General features: G+C 30.3%; 1 protein-coding gene across 1 annotated transcript in view; it reads right to left on the reverse strand.

Annotated features, from left to right (window-relative positions):
• LOC143256304 (ATP-binding cassette sub-family C member 9-like) overlaps positions 1-22471 on the reverse strand; it is a 112595-nt gene that overhangs the window by 59124 nt on the left and 31000 nt on the right. Inside the window, 9 exon segments of the mRNA XM_076513376.1 lie at positions 4806-5010; positions 7326-7448; positions 8011-8148; positions 9329-9369; positions 11317-11479; positions 13817-13951; positions 15132-15275; positions 20143-20264; positions 20267-20291. Coding sequence (XP_076369491.1) covers positions 4806-5010; positions 7326-7448; positions 8011-8148; positions 9329-9369; positions 11317-11479; positions 13817-13951; positions 15132-15275; positions 20143-20264; positions 20267-20291 — 1096 coding nt within the window.

Genomic DNA, 22471 nt, shown 5'->3' on the forward strand with positions numbered 1-22471 from the left:
TGGTTTTGATATAGATTCTATTATACACAACCTGTATCAGTAGTACAATGGTTTTGATATAGACTCTATTACACACAACCTGTATCAGTAGTACAATGGTTTTGATATAGATTCTATTATACACAACCTGTATCAGTAGTACAATGGTTTTGATATAGACTCTATTATACACAACCTGTATCAGTAGTACAATTGTTTTGATATAGATTCTATTATACACAACCTGTATCAGTAGTACAATGGTTTTGATATAGATTCTATTATACACAACCTGTATCAGTAGTACAATGGTTTTGATATAGATTCTATCATACACAACCCCTATCAGTAGTACAATTGTTTTGATATAGACTCTATTATACACAACCTGTATCAGTAGTACAATTGTTTTGATATAGACTCTATTATACACAACCTGTATCAGTAGTACAATGGTTTTGATATAGACTCTATTATACACAACCTGTATCAGTAGTACAATTGTTTTGATATAGACTCTATTATACACAACCTGTATCAGTAGTACAATGGTTTTGATATAGATTCTATTATACACAACCTGTATCAGTAGTACAATGGTTTTGATATAGATTCTATTATACACAACCTGTATCAGTAGTACAATGGTTTTGATATAGATTCTATTATACACAACCTGTATCAGTAGTACAATGGTTTTGATATAGATTCTATTATACACAACCTGTATCAGTAGTACAATGGTTTTGATATAGACTCTATTATACACAACCTGTATCAGTAGTACAATTGTTTTGATATAGATTCTATTATACACAACCTGTATCAGTAGTACAATGGTTTTGATATAGATTCTATTATACACAACCTGTATCAGTAGTACAATGGTTTTGATAGAGATTCTATTATACACAACCTGTATCAGTAGTACAATGGTTTTGATATAGATTCTATTATACACAACCTGTATCAGTAGTACAATGGTTTTGATATAGATTCTATTATACACAACCTGTATCAGTAGTACAATGGTTTTGATATAGATTCTATTATACACAACCTGTATCAGTAGTACAATGGTTTTGATATAGACTCTATTATACACAACCTGTATCAGTAGTACAATGGTTTTGATATAGACTCTATTATACACAACCTGTATCAGTAACCTGTTTGTGTAGTAAGATCCTAAATCCTAATATTACAGTCTTGTTTGTATAGTAAGATCCTAAATCCTAATAATACAGTCTTGTTTGTGTAGAAAGATCCTAAATCCTAATATTACAGTCTTGTTTGTGTAGTAAGATCCTAAATCCTAATAATACAGCCTTGTTTGTATAGTAAGATCCTAAATCCTAATATTACAGTCTTGTTTGTATAGTAAGATCCTAAATCCTAATAATACAGTCTTGTTTGTGTAGAAAGATCCTAAATCCTAATATTACAGTCTTGTTTGTGTAGTAAGATCCTAAATCCTAATATTACAGTCTTGTTTGTGTAGTAAGATCCTAAGTCCTAATATTAGTCTTGTTTGTGTAGTAAGATCCTAAATCCTAATATTACAGTCTTGTTTGTGTGGTATCCTAAATCCTAATATTACAGTCTTGTTTGTGTAGTAAGATCCTAAATCCTAATATTACAGTCTTGTTTGTGTAGTATCCTAAATCCTAATATTTCAGTCTTGTTTGTATAGTAAGATCCTAAATCCTAATATTACAGTATTGTTTTATGTAGTAAGATCCTAAATCCTAATATTTCCAAGTTCTTTTTATTTCTCTTATACACTGAAGCCAACATTCACAAGAAACATTACAAATAGCATCTTGTTTGTTCTACACTGGGTTTTTAAGTGGGTTGAAGAACAAAAAGTCCTTTTCAGTACTTACCCAAAAATGGAAACAGAGCAGAAGCGAAAACAAATTAAATAGATTGATTATTACATAACATAAAAATAAAATTAGGTTATTAATAATTAGAATTAAGTGACTCTATATGTTGCTAATTATAACAACTGAGAGACCATTGCTACAACCTTACAATAAGTAGTTGTATACAGAAGCCTGTTGTCTGTTTATAATTCCTATCTTTGATGATTATGTGAACAGGGCAATAGTACTTTTATAAAATTAGTTATTATTTTGTGGAATGTTTCCTGAGAAGCTGTTGAACGTTTTTAAAAGAGCAGTGCTGCCAAACCTAAACAGTTTAAAATGAATAACTGGAATGTGAGTAGGAACCATTTAATTTTCTTGTCCAGAGTTACCAATGAACGATGCAATTCCTAGAAACAGGTTTAACTCTGTGACAAGTTATAAACTGAATAACAGACTGGGCTGCCCATATATCCAAAACTAATACAGAGTACGAAAGGATTCAGGAGTATCATCAGGAACTTTGACAGAGATCAGAAGATTATATACAAATATCAAGATGAGCTCTATTTACTATCATTTCAACATTTTACACTTTATATCAAAAAGCACTACTAGCTTTGTATGGAAACAAGGCCAACAGGGTATAAGTTCACCTAAGTAAGGCTTTGAGTCATATTTCCCATTCAACCATCTTTTATTTGAAGCAACTGTAAGAGTATGTGAACAAAATGTTGATACTTTTATTATAGTTTTCTTTACTAGGTCTACTTTTATAATGCCCATAAATGTTTGGATTTGAAAACAATTTGCTCAGTTTTTGACTGTTTGTTTTTAAATGTTCCCACAAAGCTACTCAAGAGCTATCCACTCTAGCTATAACTAATTTTGAACTCACAACGTAGAGGGAAGAGGGCTAGTCAACAGCACCCAGTGCCATCTCTTGAGCTACTCTTGTCTGAGTGAAAAGTGAGATTTGACCAACAACCATATATAATGGGCCCATGTGAAGAGTGGACTTTCAGACCCATAGTACAGCACATTGAAGCATTTCTTTAAAGTTAACTTTCTGTAGTATCTCACAATAATAATAATAACAAAAATTATTGCTTTACCAACAACTAAAATTGTGTTATTGTTGACCACAGTTAAGCTTTTATCAGTTTAATCTTTTAGGAACTAGACACATCTCTGAGCCTGGTATAGTTCACAAGCCATAACAGATAGTTCATCATCCTCGAAGTTTAAACATTGTTAATTTCAAGAACTAAGTAAAGATTTATATCTTATTTCACTACCTTCCACTGTTTGTCTTTATGACCTCACAGTTTTTAGACCAGCAAAAGATGCTTGATTTGATTATTTGGAATTAAACACAAAGCTACATAATGGGCTATCTATGCTTTGCCCACCATGGGTATCATGCTACTGGGGAGCACAAAAGATGAAAAGAACATCAAGAAAACACGTTTCTCTAGGTAGTTACACACACTACCTCCCTGATAACATAAGCCTAATGTGCTTTTGTTGTATAACTAGCCAGCCATTCAAGTTTTGTTGTATAACTAACCAATCATTCAAGTTTTGTTGTATAACCATTAATATAACCAGTCATTCAAGTTTTGTTGTATATGCTTCTGAGTGAAATAAATCACATTTTTATTGTCAATGTTATTGTCAGTGCAACTTAACCACTTTTTATACATAAAAAAAAGACAACTATTCTATTATGGGATATATAAATATGTGATTTTTCTCAAAATTTTAAAGACTGGGTAGATTCCAATTTGTCTTTAACTTTGAATATTTTACAGTTTTTGTTACATTTTAATTATTTGAACAAATATTGTAATATAACCATTAATTTTTACCTGCAGCACTTGTTTTTAAAACTAAAATTACTTGGACAGGTAACATATACATTGTAGATATATTCAAAACAAATGCAGACAATATGCAATACATGTCTGTAATAATAGAACAACTCCAAGAGGTTTCAGATATATTGTAGACACTTTCAATATTACATATAGACACACATAGGAAACATCTGAACAGAGGTCTTGGCATTAGATTAATGGCTCTAACACAACAGGTCTTGGAATAAACACTACAGGGATTTGGGTAAAAGTTTTTCTCTTATCATCAGATAATGTTTGAAAAAATAGTAACCTAAAGCACTAGCATGCATTCTGTTTTTCTTATGTAAGAATTTCTCTAAATTATGCACCTAACTGAACAGGAAAGTTTGGTATTTGTATAATTATTTCAAATTTCTTTATGTCGCTAATTAGAAGTACTGTAATGAAATACACTTTAAGTGAGAACTAGGTCTAGGCTCATAAATTACACGTTCCACTACACTTTGTGAAATCATCATTTCTAAATACCTTTAAACAACTAAGTGCATTTCAGAGTGGCTTGGTATTTATTTGGAATAAAAAAAACATTAAATAACCAAAATCAAATATACCAGTAATGGTTCATACCAACAAATGTTTCTGGATAAATGAAATTAAAGTGAAATCAGGAGACTATTTTAACAGTTCCTAATTCAATACAACAAATGTGGAAGCTGAGGACCATATGAACAGTTTTTGTTATTTGCTGACAGCTACCACTAATGTTAAGTGTTGTATCTGTGAAATAGTAGTAGTGAAGGTAAAGTTATTATGTGCTTGTGTGGGTGGTATGAAACAATTAATGAATGAATTTTTAATAGCATCAATTCAAATACTTAGACAGAAAAGTATTTACTGGTAGTTGTAAGCATGGTAAAATTATACCCATTTTAGCTATCATGTAATAAAGTGTGTAAGTCACTATGGCATTTTTCATTCTTAAAACACCTGTCCTAGATGAGAAACATATAGCATAAACTTAAAAGCCATATCTAGTTTTCATCTTTATTTTCCAATTTTCATTATTTTGATCGAAATGTTGACATCAACCTACCTGCTGGGATTTGAACCTGAATATCTTGAAGTATGTTGATGGAAGAGTTGGAATCCCATGTAAAAGAGCCATTCTGTACAACAACTACAACTGAGCCATCCACAGTTGGTTGATTCATCAGCTCGGGGAGAAAAACACCATCAGACTCATCATTCCCGCTGAGAATGTTCCGCCTCCTTTCTAATTCTGAGTCTTTTACATTTAACTGAAATGTAATTAATTAAATATTTAATGCTTTACCATAACATTACGCAAAGGTAACTGTAAGGTAAAACTATGTGTAACTGCATTTTTCAAGCAGTACTTTACAATGGGCTATGCACACTATGCCCACCATATAAATTAAATCCTTAAAGTAAAACTAGTAATTACACTTTTCAAACAATACAAAGAACTATATACACTATGCCCACCATACAAACTGAATCCTAAAATTTAAGAGTTATAGGTCTTTAATGAGCCTCATGATTAACTGATTGGCAAATTCTAATAATTGTGCAGCTCTATTTAGTACACACCACACTGTGTTGGAACATTCAGAGGTTAATCATGTATATATTCCTCAAAGGATAATGTTAATCATGTATATAAGGATAATGTTACATAATTTCATTTTATTGTAATTTATCTTTTGAAGAATCAGTCACAAGCTTAATCAATTATTCTCAAGAGATCGCTACAAATGTTAAAAATCAGGTTTTGATACCAACAGTGGGCATAACACATTGACCATGATGCTATTTTATTTCCTGCCATACAACAAACTGTCAGTAACTGTTACCAAACAATTCAACTTTGATACATCCGTAATGAACATGTGTCCAGCCTTACCTGTTACAGTGTCCGTGATGACAATTTTTATCCTTTTGGTTTGGTTACCTCTTCTCAGCATCAGTTGATGAGCCAAATATCTGTTGAAACAGGTTTCAGCCAATGGGTACCTCACTGTTCTCCAGGCCACATTCCTACCTGTATTTCCAGAATGATCACTGGCCATGTTATTGTTTGACTTCATCTTTTTCCATGAAAAACATCCCATTGTATACTTAATATCACTTTTGGAGGTTTTGATTTTCTATTATTAACAGTGTTGATTTCATGTACTCTACACTGCCAATTCTTTGGCTACTCTTGCCAGACCAAGAAGTGGGATTTTACCATAATCTTTATAATGTACACATGAGCTGAAAGTGTAGAGAGCTACTCTAATTTCTTGGTAGCATTAGCGAGAGAGCCACTGAAGTTCAGATCTTCTATCTGGCACAATGATCATTAGACCACACTCTGTTGAGGCTAGTGTGTAACAATTGCAAGACTGTGACTGTTATTTTTGTTATTTAAAATGTACAAAATCAGTATAGTATTGTCTGTGGAACAAATATGTGCAAGACTTGGCTTTCAGGTCAATAATTATATGCATACTGTACAGTAGCATAATACACAGCTATGTCACAGTGTGACATATAAAATATAAATTCTATATTTACTAAAATATAACATCTAGGTTTAAAAACTTTTAATGGTTGTCATATTTTATCTTTGGTGTGTGTCTCAGCTTCAAACATGGTGATTTTTTTTGTGAATGCAAATTCAAAAATTACTTGGCTGGAAACAGTAAAATACAATTTTAAGCCATTTTACTGTTAACAGAAATACTCCATAATCTGATAAGTAATACATTCAGGCTAAGTAGTTAACACACAGGATCACCTATAAAAACAATAACCAAAACTCAAGCCCTTCGAATAGATGACCTGAAGATGACCTAAGAAGTTTGAAATGTTGTTCTCTGTTTTATTTTGGTAAAAGTGCTAATACCCATACCAGCCATCCACAGATACATTTGTAATTCAAGTGGGTTTCTCATCATCACAAGTTGATTCTTCACATACCAAACATCCACAGATACATTTGTAATTCAAGTGGGTTTCTCTTCATCACAAGTTGATTCTTCACATACCAGCCATCTACAGATACATTTGTAATTCAAGTGGGTTTCTCATCATCACAAGTTGATTCTTCAGATACCAGCCATCCACAGATACATTTGTAATTCAAGTGGGTTTCTCATCATCACAAGTTGATTCTTCACATACCAGCCATCTACAGATACATTTGTAATTCAAGTGGGTTTCTCATCATCACAAGTTGATTCTTCACATACCAGCCATCTACAGATACATTTGTAATTCAAGTGGGTTTCTCATCATCACAAGTTGATTCTTCACATACCAGCCATCCACAAATACATTTGTAATTCAAGTGGGTTTCTCATCATCACAAGTTGATTCTTCACATACCAACCATCTACAGATACATTTGTAATTCAAGTGGGTTTCTCATCATCACAAGTTGATTCTTCACATACCAGCCATCCACAGATACATTTGTAATTCAAGTGGGTTTCTCATCATCACAAGTTGATTCTTCTTGTTCAGGAGAATAAAGGGGTAAATAATAAATAAATAAAGTAGTAAATAATACTTTATCCTCAACAGAAAACATTACAGTAGCACATACCAATACACTTCCACTGTCTGGATTGTATTCAACAGTGGCTGCAGGACTATCCTGTTCTCTCCATGGAGTGTTAGAGTCAACTTCGGGCATCTGTAGAAAGTGCCTCAAACGTTTGGTGCTCACCTAGTTTGTAATAGACAATCAATCAGTGATATCCACTAATTAACGACCACTTGAATTATGCCCAGTAGTCAAGTACAAAACAATTAAAAATTTGTATTTATTTAATGTGCAATAATCAAGTATAAACAACTACAAATTTGTATTTAGTTAACACCTAAAAATCAAATATAAACAATTCAAAATTTGTAGTTAATATCCAATAACTAAATGTGAACAATTTAAAGTTTGTACTTTGATAACATCCAACAATTAAGTATAAAAAACTAAACAACTGTATTATTTAGTTTGTGTCAACATAAATAATGCAATAGAGATAAATAAGTCCTACATCATAATAAAAGATTTTTATCATAGCATGTTGAGGTTAGTGAAAAAGTAGATATAAGATAATGGATTTAGTTCAATGATTTGCTAAAAATATGTTATATCTAAAAAATAAACCATATAAAAGCCAACTATCAACTGTTGAAAAACGTTTTGTTAAAGAACTCTCAGTATAGCTAATGATTTAGTGTTACACTAAATCTTATAGAGAATAATCATTTGGCATTACAGACTGTACCATTGCATTGATAACAATTGGAATAACAAAAGGAATAATATACAGTGGCACAGTGAGCTGATTGAAGAGGGCAAGACCAGTAAAGACTTCTGATGATGCAAGGGGCTTTCCTTCAATTGTTGAATACAATGCAAATGTCTGGAAAAAAAATTAATTTTAGAAGTTTATAAAAAAAAAAATAAGGAACTGTTAAAATTATTAATCTCTAATTCTACAAATTAAAAAGTAGAGAACAACAAATATATTTAAAAAAAACCAGGTTCTTCAGTACTATTTAGTTTGAATATAAGAATTGCTTCTTTAAAATTGATACACTTGAGTTTGTATAAGCAAGTATTTTTGGCACGATGTGGAACTTAAGGTTACAGGGGGTCTTCTTTGTTCATGACAGTAAAAATCAAGTGGAAATAAATTGCCTGGTTTGTTTTGAATTTTGCACAAAGCTAAACGAGGGCTATCTGCATTAGCTGTCCCTAATTTAGCAATGTGTGACTTGAGGGAAGACAGTTAGTAATCACCACCCAAACACCAATTCTTGGGCTACAGTTTTACCAGTGTATAGTGGGATTGACTGTTACATTATAACACCACATGACTGAGAGAGCAAGCACATTATGATTCGAGCATCCAAATCACCTGGACATGCTAGGCCCAGTAGAATTAAAAAAGGGTTAAACAAATTTAAAAACCTTATTAACTTATGATAAGTAGGCATCACGTATAAAATGTCAGGGTTTCATCAGGTGTTTCCATCATTCATTTGAACAACAACGATGATTATGAAATAGTCATTATTTAGCTGAAAAAATAGAACACAAAAAATCTATTGATCAAACATAAACTAGTGATAATTAAAATTTGTTTAAAACTTTTAAAAATTATCAAAATATTACATTTTAGTCTATAAAAAAGACAGTATTCAATTTGGATAAAAAGGTTAGAATATTACAGGCCTTTCACCAAGTGGAAAAAATTAAGTTAGGAATGTTTCTGCATAAACGTTACACAGCTACAATAATTGGAGTATTAATACACTCTTTCTTTAATAGGTTGCTACTAATTCTTATCACAAGTGACACAAAATATCAAGCTTTCATATGGCCAACATTATCAGAATATATCTAAATAATAAGATTCCTGATAAATAGTTTGAAGGATGAATGTTGTAGTTAATATTATAAGCATTTGGATTCTTATTTTGAATCATTGAAATAACTTTTCTCTCCTTGTATTACATAATATAAAGTGGTGGCAAAATGAGCAAGGAGAAAGCTACCTGTGTAGGAGACAAAGTACAATGAAGTAAAATGTCACTTACCACTAGAGTAACCACAATTGAAGATGCCTGTGTAAGAAATGCTGGAAATAAAAGAACAAGTACAGTCAAATTTGAGCTAGATCTCATATATGAGGAGAACACTTACAAAACCAGCAAAAGTTTAGAGACAAACATGATATTCAAAGGTAACTTCAAACGTGTAACTCTAACATAAAACTATATTTAAATTGCTTTTATGTATACCAAAATTAATGTACAGTGTTTAATTCACCAAAGCAGGAGAGATCGTTCATGAATGATAATTCACCCAAGCAGGAGAGATCATTCATGAATGATATTTCACCCAAGCATGAGAGATTGTTCATGAATGATAATTCACCCAAGCAGGAGAGATCGTTCATGAATGACATAAGCAATGTTTAAATTTCATCACAAAACATTAAACAAAATTCAGCCTCCATTTTCTTTTTATACAATTACTTCATCAGCACTTAACATAGATAAATCAGTTTGTAATACTTAACATAGATAAATCAGTTTGTAATACTTAACATAGATAAATCAGTTTGTAATACTTAACATAGATAAATCAGTTTGTAATACTTAACATAGATAAATCAGTTTGTAATACTTAACATAGATAAATCAGTTTGTAATACTTAACATAGAGGAATAATCAGTTTGTAATACTTAACATAGAGGAATAATCAGTTTGTAATACTTAACATAGAGGAATAATCAGTTTGTAATACTTAACATAGAGGAATAATCAGTTTGTAATACTTAACATAGATAAATCAGTTTGTAATACTTAACATAGATAAATCAGTTTGTAATACTTAACATAGATAAATCAGTTTGTAATACTTAACATAGATAAATCAGTTTGTAATACTTAACATAGATAACTCAGTTTGTAATACTTAACATAGATAACTCAGTTTGTAATACTTAACATAGATAACTCAGTTTGTAATACTTAACATAGATAAATCAGTTTGTAATACTTAACATAGATAAATCAGTTTGTAATACTTAACATAGATAACTCAGTTTGTAATACTTAACATAGATAAATCAGTTTGTAATACTTAACATAGATAAATCAGTTTGTAATACTTAACATAGATAAATCAGTTTGTAATACTTAACATAGATAACTCAGTTTGTAATACTTAACATAGATAACTCAGTTTGTAATACTTAACATAGATAAATCAGTTTGTAATACTTAACATAGATAAATCAGTTTGTAATACTTAACATAGATAAATCAGTTTGTAATACTTAACATAGATAAATCAGTTTGTAATACTTAACATAGATAAATCAGTTTGTAATACTTAACATAGATAAATCAGTTTGTAATACTTAACATAGATAAATCAGTTTGTAATACTTAACATAGATAAATCAGTTTGTAATACTTAACATAGATAAATCAGTTTGTAATACTTGAGGAATAATCAGTTTGTAATACTTGAGGAATAATCAGTTTGTAATACTTGAGGAATAATCAGTTTGTAATACTTAACATAGATAAATCAGTTTGTAATACTTGAGGAATAATCAGTTTGTAATACTTGATAAGGGGAATAATCAGTTTGTAATACTTAACATAGATAAATCAGTTTGTAATACTTAACATAGATAAATCAGTTTGTAATACTTGAGGAATAATCAGTTTGTAATACTTAACATAGATAAATCAGTTTGTAATACTTGAGGAATAATCAGTTTGTAATACTTGAGGAATAATCAGTTTGTAATACTTAACATAGATAAATCAGTTTGTAATACTTGAGGAATAATCAGTTTGTAATACTTGAGGAATAATCAGTTTGTAATACTTAACATAGATAAATCAGTTTGTAATACTTGAGGAATAATCAGTTTGTAATACTTGAGGAATAATCAGTTTGTAATACTTAACATAGATAAATCAGTTTGTAATACTTGAGGAATAATTTTGGACATCTTCATATTCTGACTTGCTAACTTTTTAACAAAATTCTTGAAAAACTCACTGTTCAGAGCCACGTAAATTGCATCTGAGCGAAGCAGCTTCAGCTCTTTTTCTCTGACAATCTGAATGAGGTTTCCATACATTGTTTCCCAGCCATATAACTTTAAAAGTTTAATTCCTTGCAAAAGTTCACTGGTTCGCTGTAGACGTTCATCGGCTACTTTCTGAAACAATAATTCAATTTTTTTCACATTAAATAAAGGATAAAATGTTCCTTATATCACACCAAAGTTAAGTAAATAACACTTATAAATACTTTAGCCAAGAACAAAACACAAAACTTTGCTTTAACACTATCCTAAACATAGTTTGATATCTCTCTTCATGGTTTTTAACAAGTTGTTCAACAAAAAACAAAAAGTTTCACATGTATGGAAAATAAACTGAATAAAAAAGAAACAGAAGAGAATCGGTATAAAAGAGTGTAATATAATAAAAACAAAATGTTAAAAATAAACAGTATTACAAGCTTTTTGGTTCTAACATTGACTTTTAAATTTGTTTTTATTTTATGTTTACAATGATTTTAAGCAATACCTGAAGAAATCTCTCAGCCCAAAACATTTTCAACATACATTTAGTGTTTTCTAACTGCTGTGGCTTATTTTTGGCATGTAAATTCTTTCTAATACAATAAGACACTTGTCAGAAAAATCTATAAACAGTTCTGAGATATGTAAATATAGTTTAGGTACAATATTTTCCTTTAGATACAAAACACAGTTTAAGTACTGTCTTCACTAACACTTTACATTCAATGTAAATGTAAGTTTCTGTACAAAGCAAACTGTTCATTGTTCTCACAAGACACGAGTTTCTGAAATAACATCCAGTTTTAGATAAATTATGTTTTTATTAACTACTTAACAGAAAAAATATTAACACAAGAATAATTTCCAGAAAAATTTCCTTTTTTCCTTTCAATGTCACACTGAAATGAACAAGGTTACAGGAAATTTTCTTTGTTCATGACAGTAACAATCATGTAGAATAGATTTTTCTGGTATGTTTTGAATTTTGTACAAAGCTAAACAAGAGCTATCTCTACTAGCCATTTTTATTATTATCATTTGAGAGGTTCGACCATCCAAAAATTGACCATGAAGAGAGTAAAAAAAAGTATAACTTGATTGGAAAAAACCGATAAGTAAATAAAAATAAAATAAATAAATCATTATTATGAAAGTTTATCATATTTTTCATAAGATACATGGTCATTAGAGGTCATCTTAAGGATTTTTGCCTTCATTAACAGACTACTTTCCATTATATTATATATAATATGGCTAGTTGAATATGTTTTAATGAAAAGTACAATAAAAACATTACCCAATTGTAACTGAAAGCAAAAAAATACAAAATATTTGTAATAAAGATTGTTTACTTTTGTGTAAAGATACTAGAGCGCTACCTGCATAAAACATCCATCACCAACTCTCGAGATAATGCTTTTTTACCAATAAAAAGTGCAATTGACTTTAACAATATAAAGCCCCTTCCAAGGGCAAACATTTTCAGTGATGGGATTCAAAGCAGCTTGTGAGTCAAGCCAGACCACAGAGCCTTTAAATTAAGCTCGACTAAACAAAGCCTAGCCATCACAAGCTACATGTAAACAACTAGAAAATTGGTTTATCTTTTCTTTAACACTTAGAATTAGCTAAGTATAAAAACATTTTGTTGAGAATAATTTCTAAAAAATAGGAATGCCTCTGTTATTTTTTGCATACAGTTATGAACATGGGACAATTCTGAGTGTGTTTGAATTTGAAAATGTTACACAAAAAGAATCTAGAAAGTTAGCAAGTATGAGTCACAAGTCACAAGACATTGAGATTGAATGGAACACAACTATAAAATTATATCAGTTTCTAATAAAGTGGTACGTCTAAACAGTTATTTCAGTTTCTAATAAAGTGGTACGTCTAAACAGTTATTTCAGTTTCTAATAAAGTGGTACGTCTAAACAGTTATTTCAGTTTCTAATAAAGTGGTACATCTAAACAGTTATTTCAGTTTCTAATAAAGTGGTACGTCTAAACAGTTATTTCAGTTTCTAATAAAGTGGTATGCGTCTAAACAGTTATTTCAGTTTCTAATAAAGTGGTGCGCCTAAACAGTTATTTCAGTTTCTAATAAAGTGGTGCGTCTAAACAGTTATTTCAGTTTCTAATAAAGTGGTAGTGCGTCTAAACAGTTATTTCAGTTTCTAATAAAGTGGTAATGCGTCTAAACAGTTATTTCAGTTTCTAATAAAGTGGTACGTCTAAACAGTTATTTCAGTTTCTAATAAAGTGGTACGTCTAAACAGTTATTTCAGTTTCTAATAAAGTGGTACGTCTAAACAGTTATTTCAGTTTCTAATAAAGTGGTACGTCATTAATCTTGTCAATACGTCACAACTGTCAAAACAAACTTAATCTTCTTTGAAAACTATTCATGTAGTTTTTTTATAAATTTTCTTTTCAACATTTAATAGTATAAACTATCATCCAACTTACCAAAGCTTTTTTTTGGATTCGGGACAGAAGTTTACAAATGTAATACTGAACTGGAGCAAGAACATATATTGTAGCTGCTCCAATTAAAGCACTATATCCTAACTGCATATACAAAAGCATTAAAAGCAAGGTTATCTGAAACATGAAAAGATTGTTCTTTAATGCATGGTACAGAATAAAATTTACATTTAACCTACTACTAAATACTCAAGAATGAGTAAGCAGACACTCAACAAAGTTCTTAACTGTTGAAATAAATTAAAATTTTTTTAAATTCAGAGGTATGTAATTTTTTAAGGAATCAGTTACATTGATCTGTCCAAAGTTTGATTCTTTAGAACTTTCTTGGAACATCATAATAAATCTGAGATTAGGCTTATACATGTTAATACAACAATTCCTGTACCGTTTATAATTTGATGAGTGCTAAAAGAAGTAATTTGTCAAGCAGATCATTGTTACAGATATACTGTAGCAGCAATCAATTATTCACAACATGTATTAAGAACTTCTGATCATAAAGTAGATTCAATATAACAGAACTAATCTACCCTAAAAATCGTCCAGATAGACAAAGATAATCCAGAATAATAAATCAATGGAGACAATTAATGTGACATATCAAAACCTTAAAACCTATAACAATTAGAATGCATTACATCAGATGGATATCCATTAACAGTGTAATCTGCTATAGCTGGAATAATACTTTACATGGTTTAGCTAACTTTGAAGATTTAGGTTTATGATAAATTCACATACTAAGCAAACAATACAAAAATTGATGTAACTAATATGTGTATAATTTTCTTTATGTACTGCAATTTATAATGTCTTCTATAATATTTTAGTCAATAAAGTAAGTTATTTCCTAATGAACAAGATTTGTGTCTGTAACTTTAAATGTTTATAAAACATTTTCAAATTCACAAAAGCAAAATTTATTACATTCATTGCTTTATTGCAACCCGTAGCCTGAAAGTACAGCGTTGTAATAAACGAAAATTTCCTTTCAATCACTGAAAATATTTTGTAACGTGCAAATAAAATCATAGTACCCAAAAAACTAATTATAAATAGCATAGGTTGGATTAATGATGTTTACAATTATTAAAAAAAAAATGCCTGTAAGTGAGAAACTCAGAAGAAAACATTTACTGTTATAAAAGAATGCTTCTCAAACTCAAAAGATGTATGCCACATTAAACATTTATATACATGTAGATCATGTTCTGATATAATCAACACTACACATCTTTCTGTTGACATTAAAGTGACACATCAAGTTTTCGTTCTGAGTGAACAGTTTCGATACCTTAAAAGGCACAGCCCAAATGTAATGTCCCATGGAAAACAACATCATCATGTTGAAAGCATCTACAGACATGTGATTAACAACAGTTCCAGAGTCGATCCCTGCCACTCCCGATACTTTGAGGGCTTTCTTGTACACCAGGCACTAGAACAAATTCATAACCAAATGTTCGTTTACTTATTTATATATTGTATCAATATGTTTCAGGACAGGCAGTTTTTCAATAATCTGAAATAGGGGAAAAACAAATTGTTACTTTTAAAACAATAACTAGAAAAAAAATTAATTTCCTATAAGAAATGAAAATTCGCAATGTTTTAAAAATTCTCTCAGTTAACAGAAGTTTACTGCAGTTTTTATTAACAATTACCAAGTTAGGTAATGAAAATAATATAAAGTCCAGTGACAAATTAATGATCTTTTCTGACATACTGTTAATGATAGTAAAGTACAAAATAATCTTACTTTTATCCTAATGTACACAATAGTGTAATGCATAATTTTAAATTTAAAAATATATTTTTATTTATATTATAACCATAAATCTTTAAGCCAAAACAAAACACATTAAAATTAAAATACATTTTGTTTTAAAAAAAAAGACCATAGGGTACAAGTTGCAATGTGGGATCATAAAATGTATCCTAGTCACCTCCAAAACCTTGGATACATTTTATAATCCCACATCGTAGCTTGTACTTGACAATCTTTTTTAAAAAAAATGCAGCATATCTTGTTTAATTTTAATGTGTTTTGTTTTGGCTTAAAAATCTATGGTTATAATATAATTAATCAGAGGTTGTGATTGGCTGTTTTTAATGTTATAATATAATTAATCAGAGGTTGTGATTGGCTGTTTTTAATGTTATAATACAATTAATCAGAGGTTGTGATTGGCTGTTTTTAATGCAGTCCTTCCTTATGATTTTATTAATTCATCTTCATTTAAATGTAATTATTTTATTCCACTTATTTTTATTTCTTTATTCATTTTTTTTTTATCCATTTACTAAATGTCTACATTTGTTACTGCCTGTAGCCAAAGACAGATTTATTTTTATGGAAGCTCAGTGCTTCTAAATTTTATTGGGGCCTTCTACATATATATTCTTTAAATGATTTTAAAAACTGGTCTGACTTCAGATTGAAACTTTTACATTTTATAAAAACATATTTGTTTGCTGTACACATGTTAATTAAATAGTTAATATTTATTCCTTTGAAATACACCTTTATACAATTCAATTATAGAATTTCTGAGCATCAGAATATAAATGTTTTTCATTTAAAATATTACAGTGTAACAAACCCATTCACAGCTTGTATGGTTTAACAACACAGGCACCTTTAACTTAACTATAAGCCGAGATATGGAGTTAGTGGCACAAGGCCAGTCTGAAGAATGTGTATACATATATAAAACTGATAATTTTAAAAGTTGTTGACTAATTTTAAGACATAGATAAGACCAGTCTTAAAAAAAACACCTAATAATTAATTTCCGTTTAATACTAATTTTAGTGGGAGGACCTGAAAAATAACAAGTAGAACACAAATATAAAATTAAAACAGCAAAAAACATGTTTTTTATATTAAAATAATTACTAATTAAGGAAAAACGTATACTAGATTATTTTGAATTGGTGTCAAAAGATTTCAAGCAGTAAAAAAAAATTTAAGTTCTACAACTTAGGAAGAAATAAGTTTTGGAATGACAAGCACAATGTTTTACTTTATATTAATGTTGCAAAGTTTGGTGTTGCTAATATATTTAAAAGCTAGGTTTAAGTGAACAAGTTTAAAAATATTACCAAATGAAATCATTTCCAACTTACTTTTATCTACTCCTATTGTCAGCATGTAATTGTTAAAAAATAGAGGTAAATAAAAACATTGTCTCCACTCAGGTGTTAACAATAAAGCACATATTAACACTTTTGCAACAGGTTCGCTATATTATACACAAGTTCATCTACACATTTGCACATGTTAAGTATTTGCACTATAACTTTTGATGCAGCAGGTGTATTTACACAAAACTTGGTAGACTTTTAGAAAAGGTTATAAGTATTTTGTAAACAAAAAATCAGATTTTTTTAATGAAATATTTTTACTAAACATCGTTTGTGAAAATAGAATCTGTTTTGTTACTAGTCTGAGTGCAAAGTGACTTCATGTTATAATTAAAAACACTACTCTTCATCCAAAGAAACTAAAGTATTATTTGTGTAATCTCTAAAACCTCCTAACTACATTTTAAACATTTGTTTTCAGTAACACTTTATATTTTATGATGTTTTCTATACTTTAACTATGTAGGGTCTTTCACTCGACCAACCTTGTAACCATCATAAAAAATTAGGAAATAAATATAAAATATGCTTTTTTTGTGCCAGAATGACTACATAAAAATACAAATATTTAGTCTAAGCAGCTTAAGTCTCACGATGCTATATATGAACATATATATTTATTACTTTTTATTATATTGACCTTCCAGTCATGTCTAGTTTACATTACATAACTTACACTGACGTGGTTCATGTGCACTCAGGTCATGTACTCAGTAATATAAAACTAACCTTTAGTCTTCCCACCTTAGTTGTGTTTTAGTGGACTAGTATTTTATAATATACAGACACATCTCAATTATTATACATTATATATATGTATATAGATTATTACTATTTAGAATTAAATTATTAAACTTGTTTTTCTTAAAATATAGAACAATAAATACAAGAATTAAAGCAATCAATTATCTCTTCTCATTATGACCTTTGTACTTGTTTGTTGCTGGACATAGGTTGCAAGGCCTTTTAAAATTTCATACGTGGAGAATATCAAACAGAAAATTGTTTTTGGTTTTATATATACAGTAAAATAACAAAAAAATCATAAACAACTATACTGATATCATAAAATTCCACTATAATTTATTAACCTCAGTAACTGAGAGTATTTTAAATTTTATAAAATATGAAACCTCAAGCAGACTAATGACACAACTTACCTCCTTAAAAACATGGATTAAAAGAACGTGACAGCCTTTACACAGATTAAAATGGTTGAGAAAACCACAGGGGGGCATTCAAAGCTGTCAAGTGGTTAATCACATGTTGTGTATTGAAGTAAGTGTATGTAAGGGACCATTTCCAAAAACAGAAAGAGGTGAACAGGGCCACTGAGTTTCGTTCAGTACATAAGCCATATTTCAGCAAAATAAAAGGATATGAAGTTCCTATTTTATATTACAGCTTGTTAATATTAGTAATTTGAGTTCTTAATCTGTATGAAATTATAGACTTAGTAGTTTAACATTACAGACATCTAATTTTAAACAATGCTACATTCAACATACCACTTGACTCACTAAGATCTATACTGAAATGTGTGATTTTAATATTTACTTTTAAACTAAGAAATTAACTCATACATAATATTAAAGTTTAAATTATAATCTACAATTTGATTCCAAACTTACTGACATAAATTTATAATCTACAAGTTCAATAAAAGTTTGAATGCAAGTCAACAAATGCGATGACATGACCTATGAACACTGACCCACTGTGAAAGGGTTAAATAAAAAACATTTCATTGTTTCCACTCAGATGTTATTAATACAGTATGTGTTAAAGAACAAGAGATTATTATATATCAGTTTTCATTATTTATGAACACATACAGTTACAACAAAAAGTGTTCGTACCCCTGCGTCATGAGTAGTTTTTTCCTCATAACGTAAAAAGTATCACAATTAGGATAATGAAAGTAGAGTATATTACAAATATTATACTAACACACATCTACATACATTTTTTATGTAAATTGAAGGACAAATAAAGTGTTTATAAACAAACAACCAAAAACAGGAGGAGCAGAAAGTGTTCAGAGAATTCAGAGCGTGTGAAAAAACTGATATTCCCGTTTGGTCAAAAGGACCTGTTTGATATATTTTAATGGTTTTCTTTTTGTACAATGTTTAAATGAATACATAAATTACACCTATTGAACACGAGGAACTAGGTATTCATGTAAGAAGAAGTGACGTATCGTATTGGAAGTTATAATTTTTCCTACGTTGAAAATGTATTTCCGATAGACACTTACTTCCTGCCACACTTCCCACCCTTGAAAATCGTCTTCTGCCAAGACTCGAAGAGATAGTTTGGAACAATTGAATAAAAGGAGACACACGTTTCATGCTACACTCTTATTGGTGGAGAGTTCATACTTTATTATTTGCATGAGAAATGCACTGGAATCAATCAATTCTAATAGAGGGGAGATAGAAGGCTTGTGGCAGACAAGTTTTTTTTCAGATGAAGAGCAGCACTGAACGAGAACAGCTATTATGTTAGTGGTGATAATGTGGGAAATGTAAATGTGGTAATCCTGATGACCAGTTAACCTTTACAGAGAGGTAAAAATTCAGCTGGTGTGTCAGTGATAAGATTCAGGGAAAAAACAACATAAACGTATTAAATTAGTCGAAAACATATCATTCAAAAGTAAATGTTTGCTTTTGTTTTAATCCATAGCTATGCAATGGACTATATTTGCTTTATCCATCTCAAGAAGTCAATTTCCTGGTTTGAGTATTGTGTGTCTGTGAACTTACCACTTTATCAACAGGGGACCATAAAAGAACTGGTTTGTTCTAAAACACATAACTTGTAAAAGTTAAAGTAATCAGATACATATTTGTAAACTATAGTAAAGTGTGCAATATTAAAAGCACGAGTTAAAATCATTCACAACATGTAAGAAACATAATTATATATAGAGTATGCCTGTATAAGAACGTTCGTGTAAAAGATACAAAGATATGTGTCACAGATCATAATTTCAGTTCATGATTTAAAAAAAACATTCTGGTAATGTTAAGTTTAGAAAGTGTATGTGTGTTTGTTTGGTTATAGCAAAACCACATTGAGCTATCTGCTGTGTTCACCTACTTTTAGCATTATAAATGTGAAGACTTTTGAAATATGAAATAACGTCTCACTTGTAGAGCTGATCGTAGATGAACACCTTCCGTTATGGCTAGATGGTTGAAATTGTTTGAAAACGTACTCTGCATAAATGTTGCAATCAATACCATAACTGATGTCACGTAGCCATTTTCAGGAACTCCCAAGTTGTTGGGTGGTAACGCTGCCAAAGAGTAATTGATAGAATTATGCATACACTTATAACAATGTACTAAAAAATATTATGAGATATTCCTTTATAGATTGATTTTCATTATGAATATTACTTATACAAAAAAACTAACATAATATGTGCCATATTAAATGAAAAACTATATATTCATGTTTGTTTGATTTAATCTTCATTAAATATGCCATATTACATGAAGAATTATGGATAAGTTTTGTTTTTCATTGAAAATGCCATGTTACATAAATAACAACTTAAAGAGTATTTTATAAAAGCAACTATGAGTCTAGTAGTTTACTTCAAATTTACAAATTGTAAAATGCCACATATTATCTTTGTAATTATAATAAACAGACACAAAAGACATACAGTTAAAGAATAAGACAACTCTATGTTTCACAAATACATTATTTTATTCATATTCATTGTTTTGCCAGTAAAGGCATTATAAAGTATTTAGAGTCATGTTTACCCTTAAGTGTTACCTCTATATAAACTGCTGCCCAAAATCTTAAGGCCAATGAGCATAAAGAAAATAATGCATTTTGCATTGTTAGATTCAACCACTTATTTGAGTAGAGCTTCAAAAGATGAAAATAAATAAAGAGAAAATAAAAATAAAAAACGTTTTTAGTATTTAATAGGGAAAATGTGAACACTATGAATGAAATTAGCCTAAATATTAGCTGGTTAAAAGTTTAAGACCATACTGAAACAAAGCGTTAATCGGTAAACACGTAACAAAATTTAGTCATTTGTGTTCGAGCATTGGCATTGTTAAGATCTCCCACTGACATCTCCTGTGTTACATTGGGTAAAAACATGGTAAAGGCTAAAAAGTTGACAGACTTTGAACGTGGCAGAATTGTTGAGCTGCAAAAGCAAGGTCTCTCTCAAAGTGCCATCGCTGGTGAGACTGGGCGTAGTAAAATTGCTGTTGCCAATTTCTTAAAAGACCGTGAGGGATATGGAGCGAGAATTTCAAGTGGTCGCCCAAAAGAAAATTTCGCTGGTATTGAGCAGGAGGATTTGACGGGTTGTCTGGCAAGACACCAACTGATCGTCGAACCAGATTAAGGCCCTTACGGATGCAGAATGCAGCTCAAGAACAATAAGACAGCATCTATGAGAGAAAGGCTTTAAAAACTGTACACATCTTCAAAGGTCGTGCCTCCTTCCACACCAGAAACAGCTCGGTTAAACTTTGCTGAGAAGCATCAAACATGGGATGTAGAAAAGTAGAAGAAGGTTTTGTTCTCTGACGAGAAAAAAATTTAATATGGATGGTTCAGATGGCTTCTAACATTACTGGCATGATAAGGATATCCCACAGAAGACATGTTCTACACGACACAGTGGAGGAGGTTCCATCATGATCTGGGATGCTTTCTCCTTCCATGGAACAATGGAGCTTCAGGTTATACAAGGGCGTCAAACAGCAGTTAGCTACACTGGCATATTGAAGAGAGCATCCTTATTGACTGAAGGCCATTGCTTGTGTGGAAATGACTGGATATTTTAGCAGGGCAATACTGCAATCCACAATGTTCACAGGACAAAGGACTTTTCATAGAGAATAACATGATTCTTTTGGACCATTCAGCATGTTCGTCTAAAGTGAACCCAACTGAAAATATTTGGGGGTGGATGGCGAGGGAAGTCTATAGAAATGGACATCAATTCCAAACAGTGCATAATCTTCGTGAAGCCATCTTCACCACTTGGAATAACATTCCAGCCAGCCTTCTGCAAACGCTTATATCGATCATGCCAAAGTGAATGTTTGAAGCTATTCGCAATAATGGCCGTGCAACTCACAACTGAGACCTCTTACTGGCCATTTCCTACCCTGTTTAGGACTTCTTTTTGTTAGGGTCTTAAACTACTGACCAGCTAGCATTTAGGCTAATTTCATATTGTTCATATTTTCCCTATTAAATGCTAAAAAAAGTTTTTTTTATTTTTATTTTCCCTTTTCTTATTTTCATCTTTCAAAGCTCTACTCAAATAGGTGGTTGAGTCTAACAATGCAAAATGCATATTTTTTCTTTATGTTCATTGAACTTAAGATTTTGGCTAGCAGTGTATATTGCAAGGTACCTAAAAAAAATATTACACTTTTTCCATAAAATTCTGTATTTTATTCATTACTTTCTTTACCCTAACTTTATACA

Source organism: Tachypleus tridentatus, chromosome 7, assembly GCF_004210375.1.
Source record: "Tachypleus tridentatus isolate NWPU-2018 chromosome 7, ASM421037v1, whole genome shotgun sequence".
Classification (NCBI taxonomy): domain Eukaryota; kingdom Metazoa; phylum Arthropoda; class Merostomata; order Xiphosura; family Limulidae; genus Tachypleus; species Tachypleus tridentatus.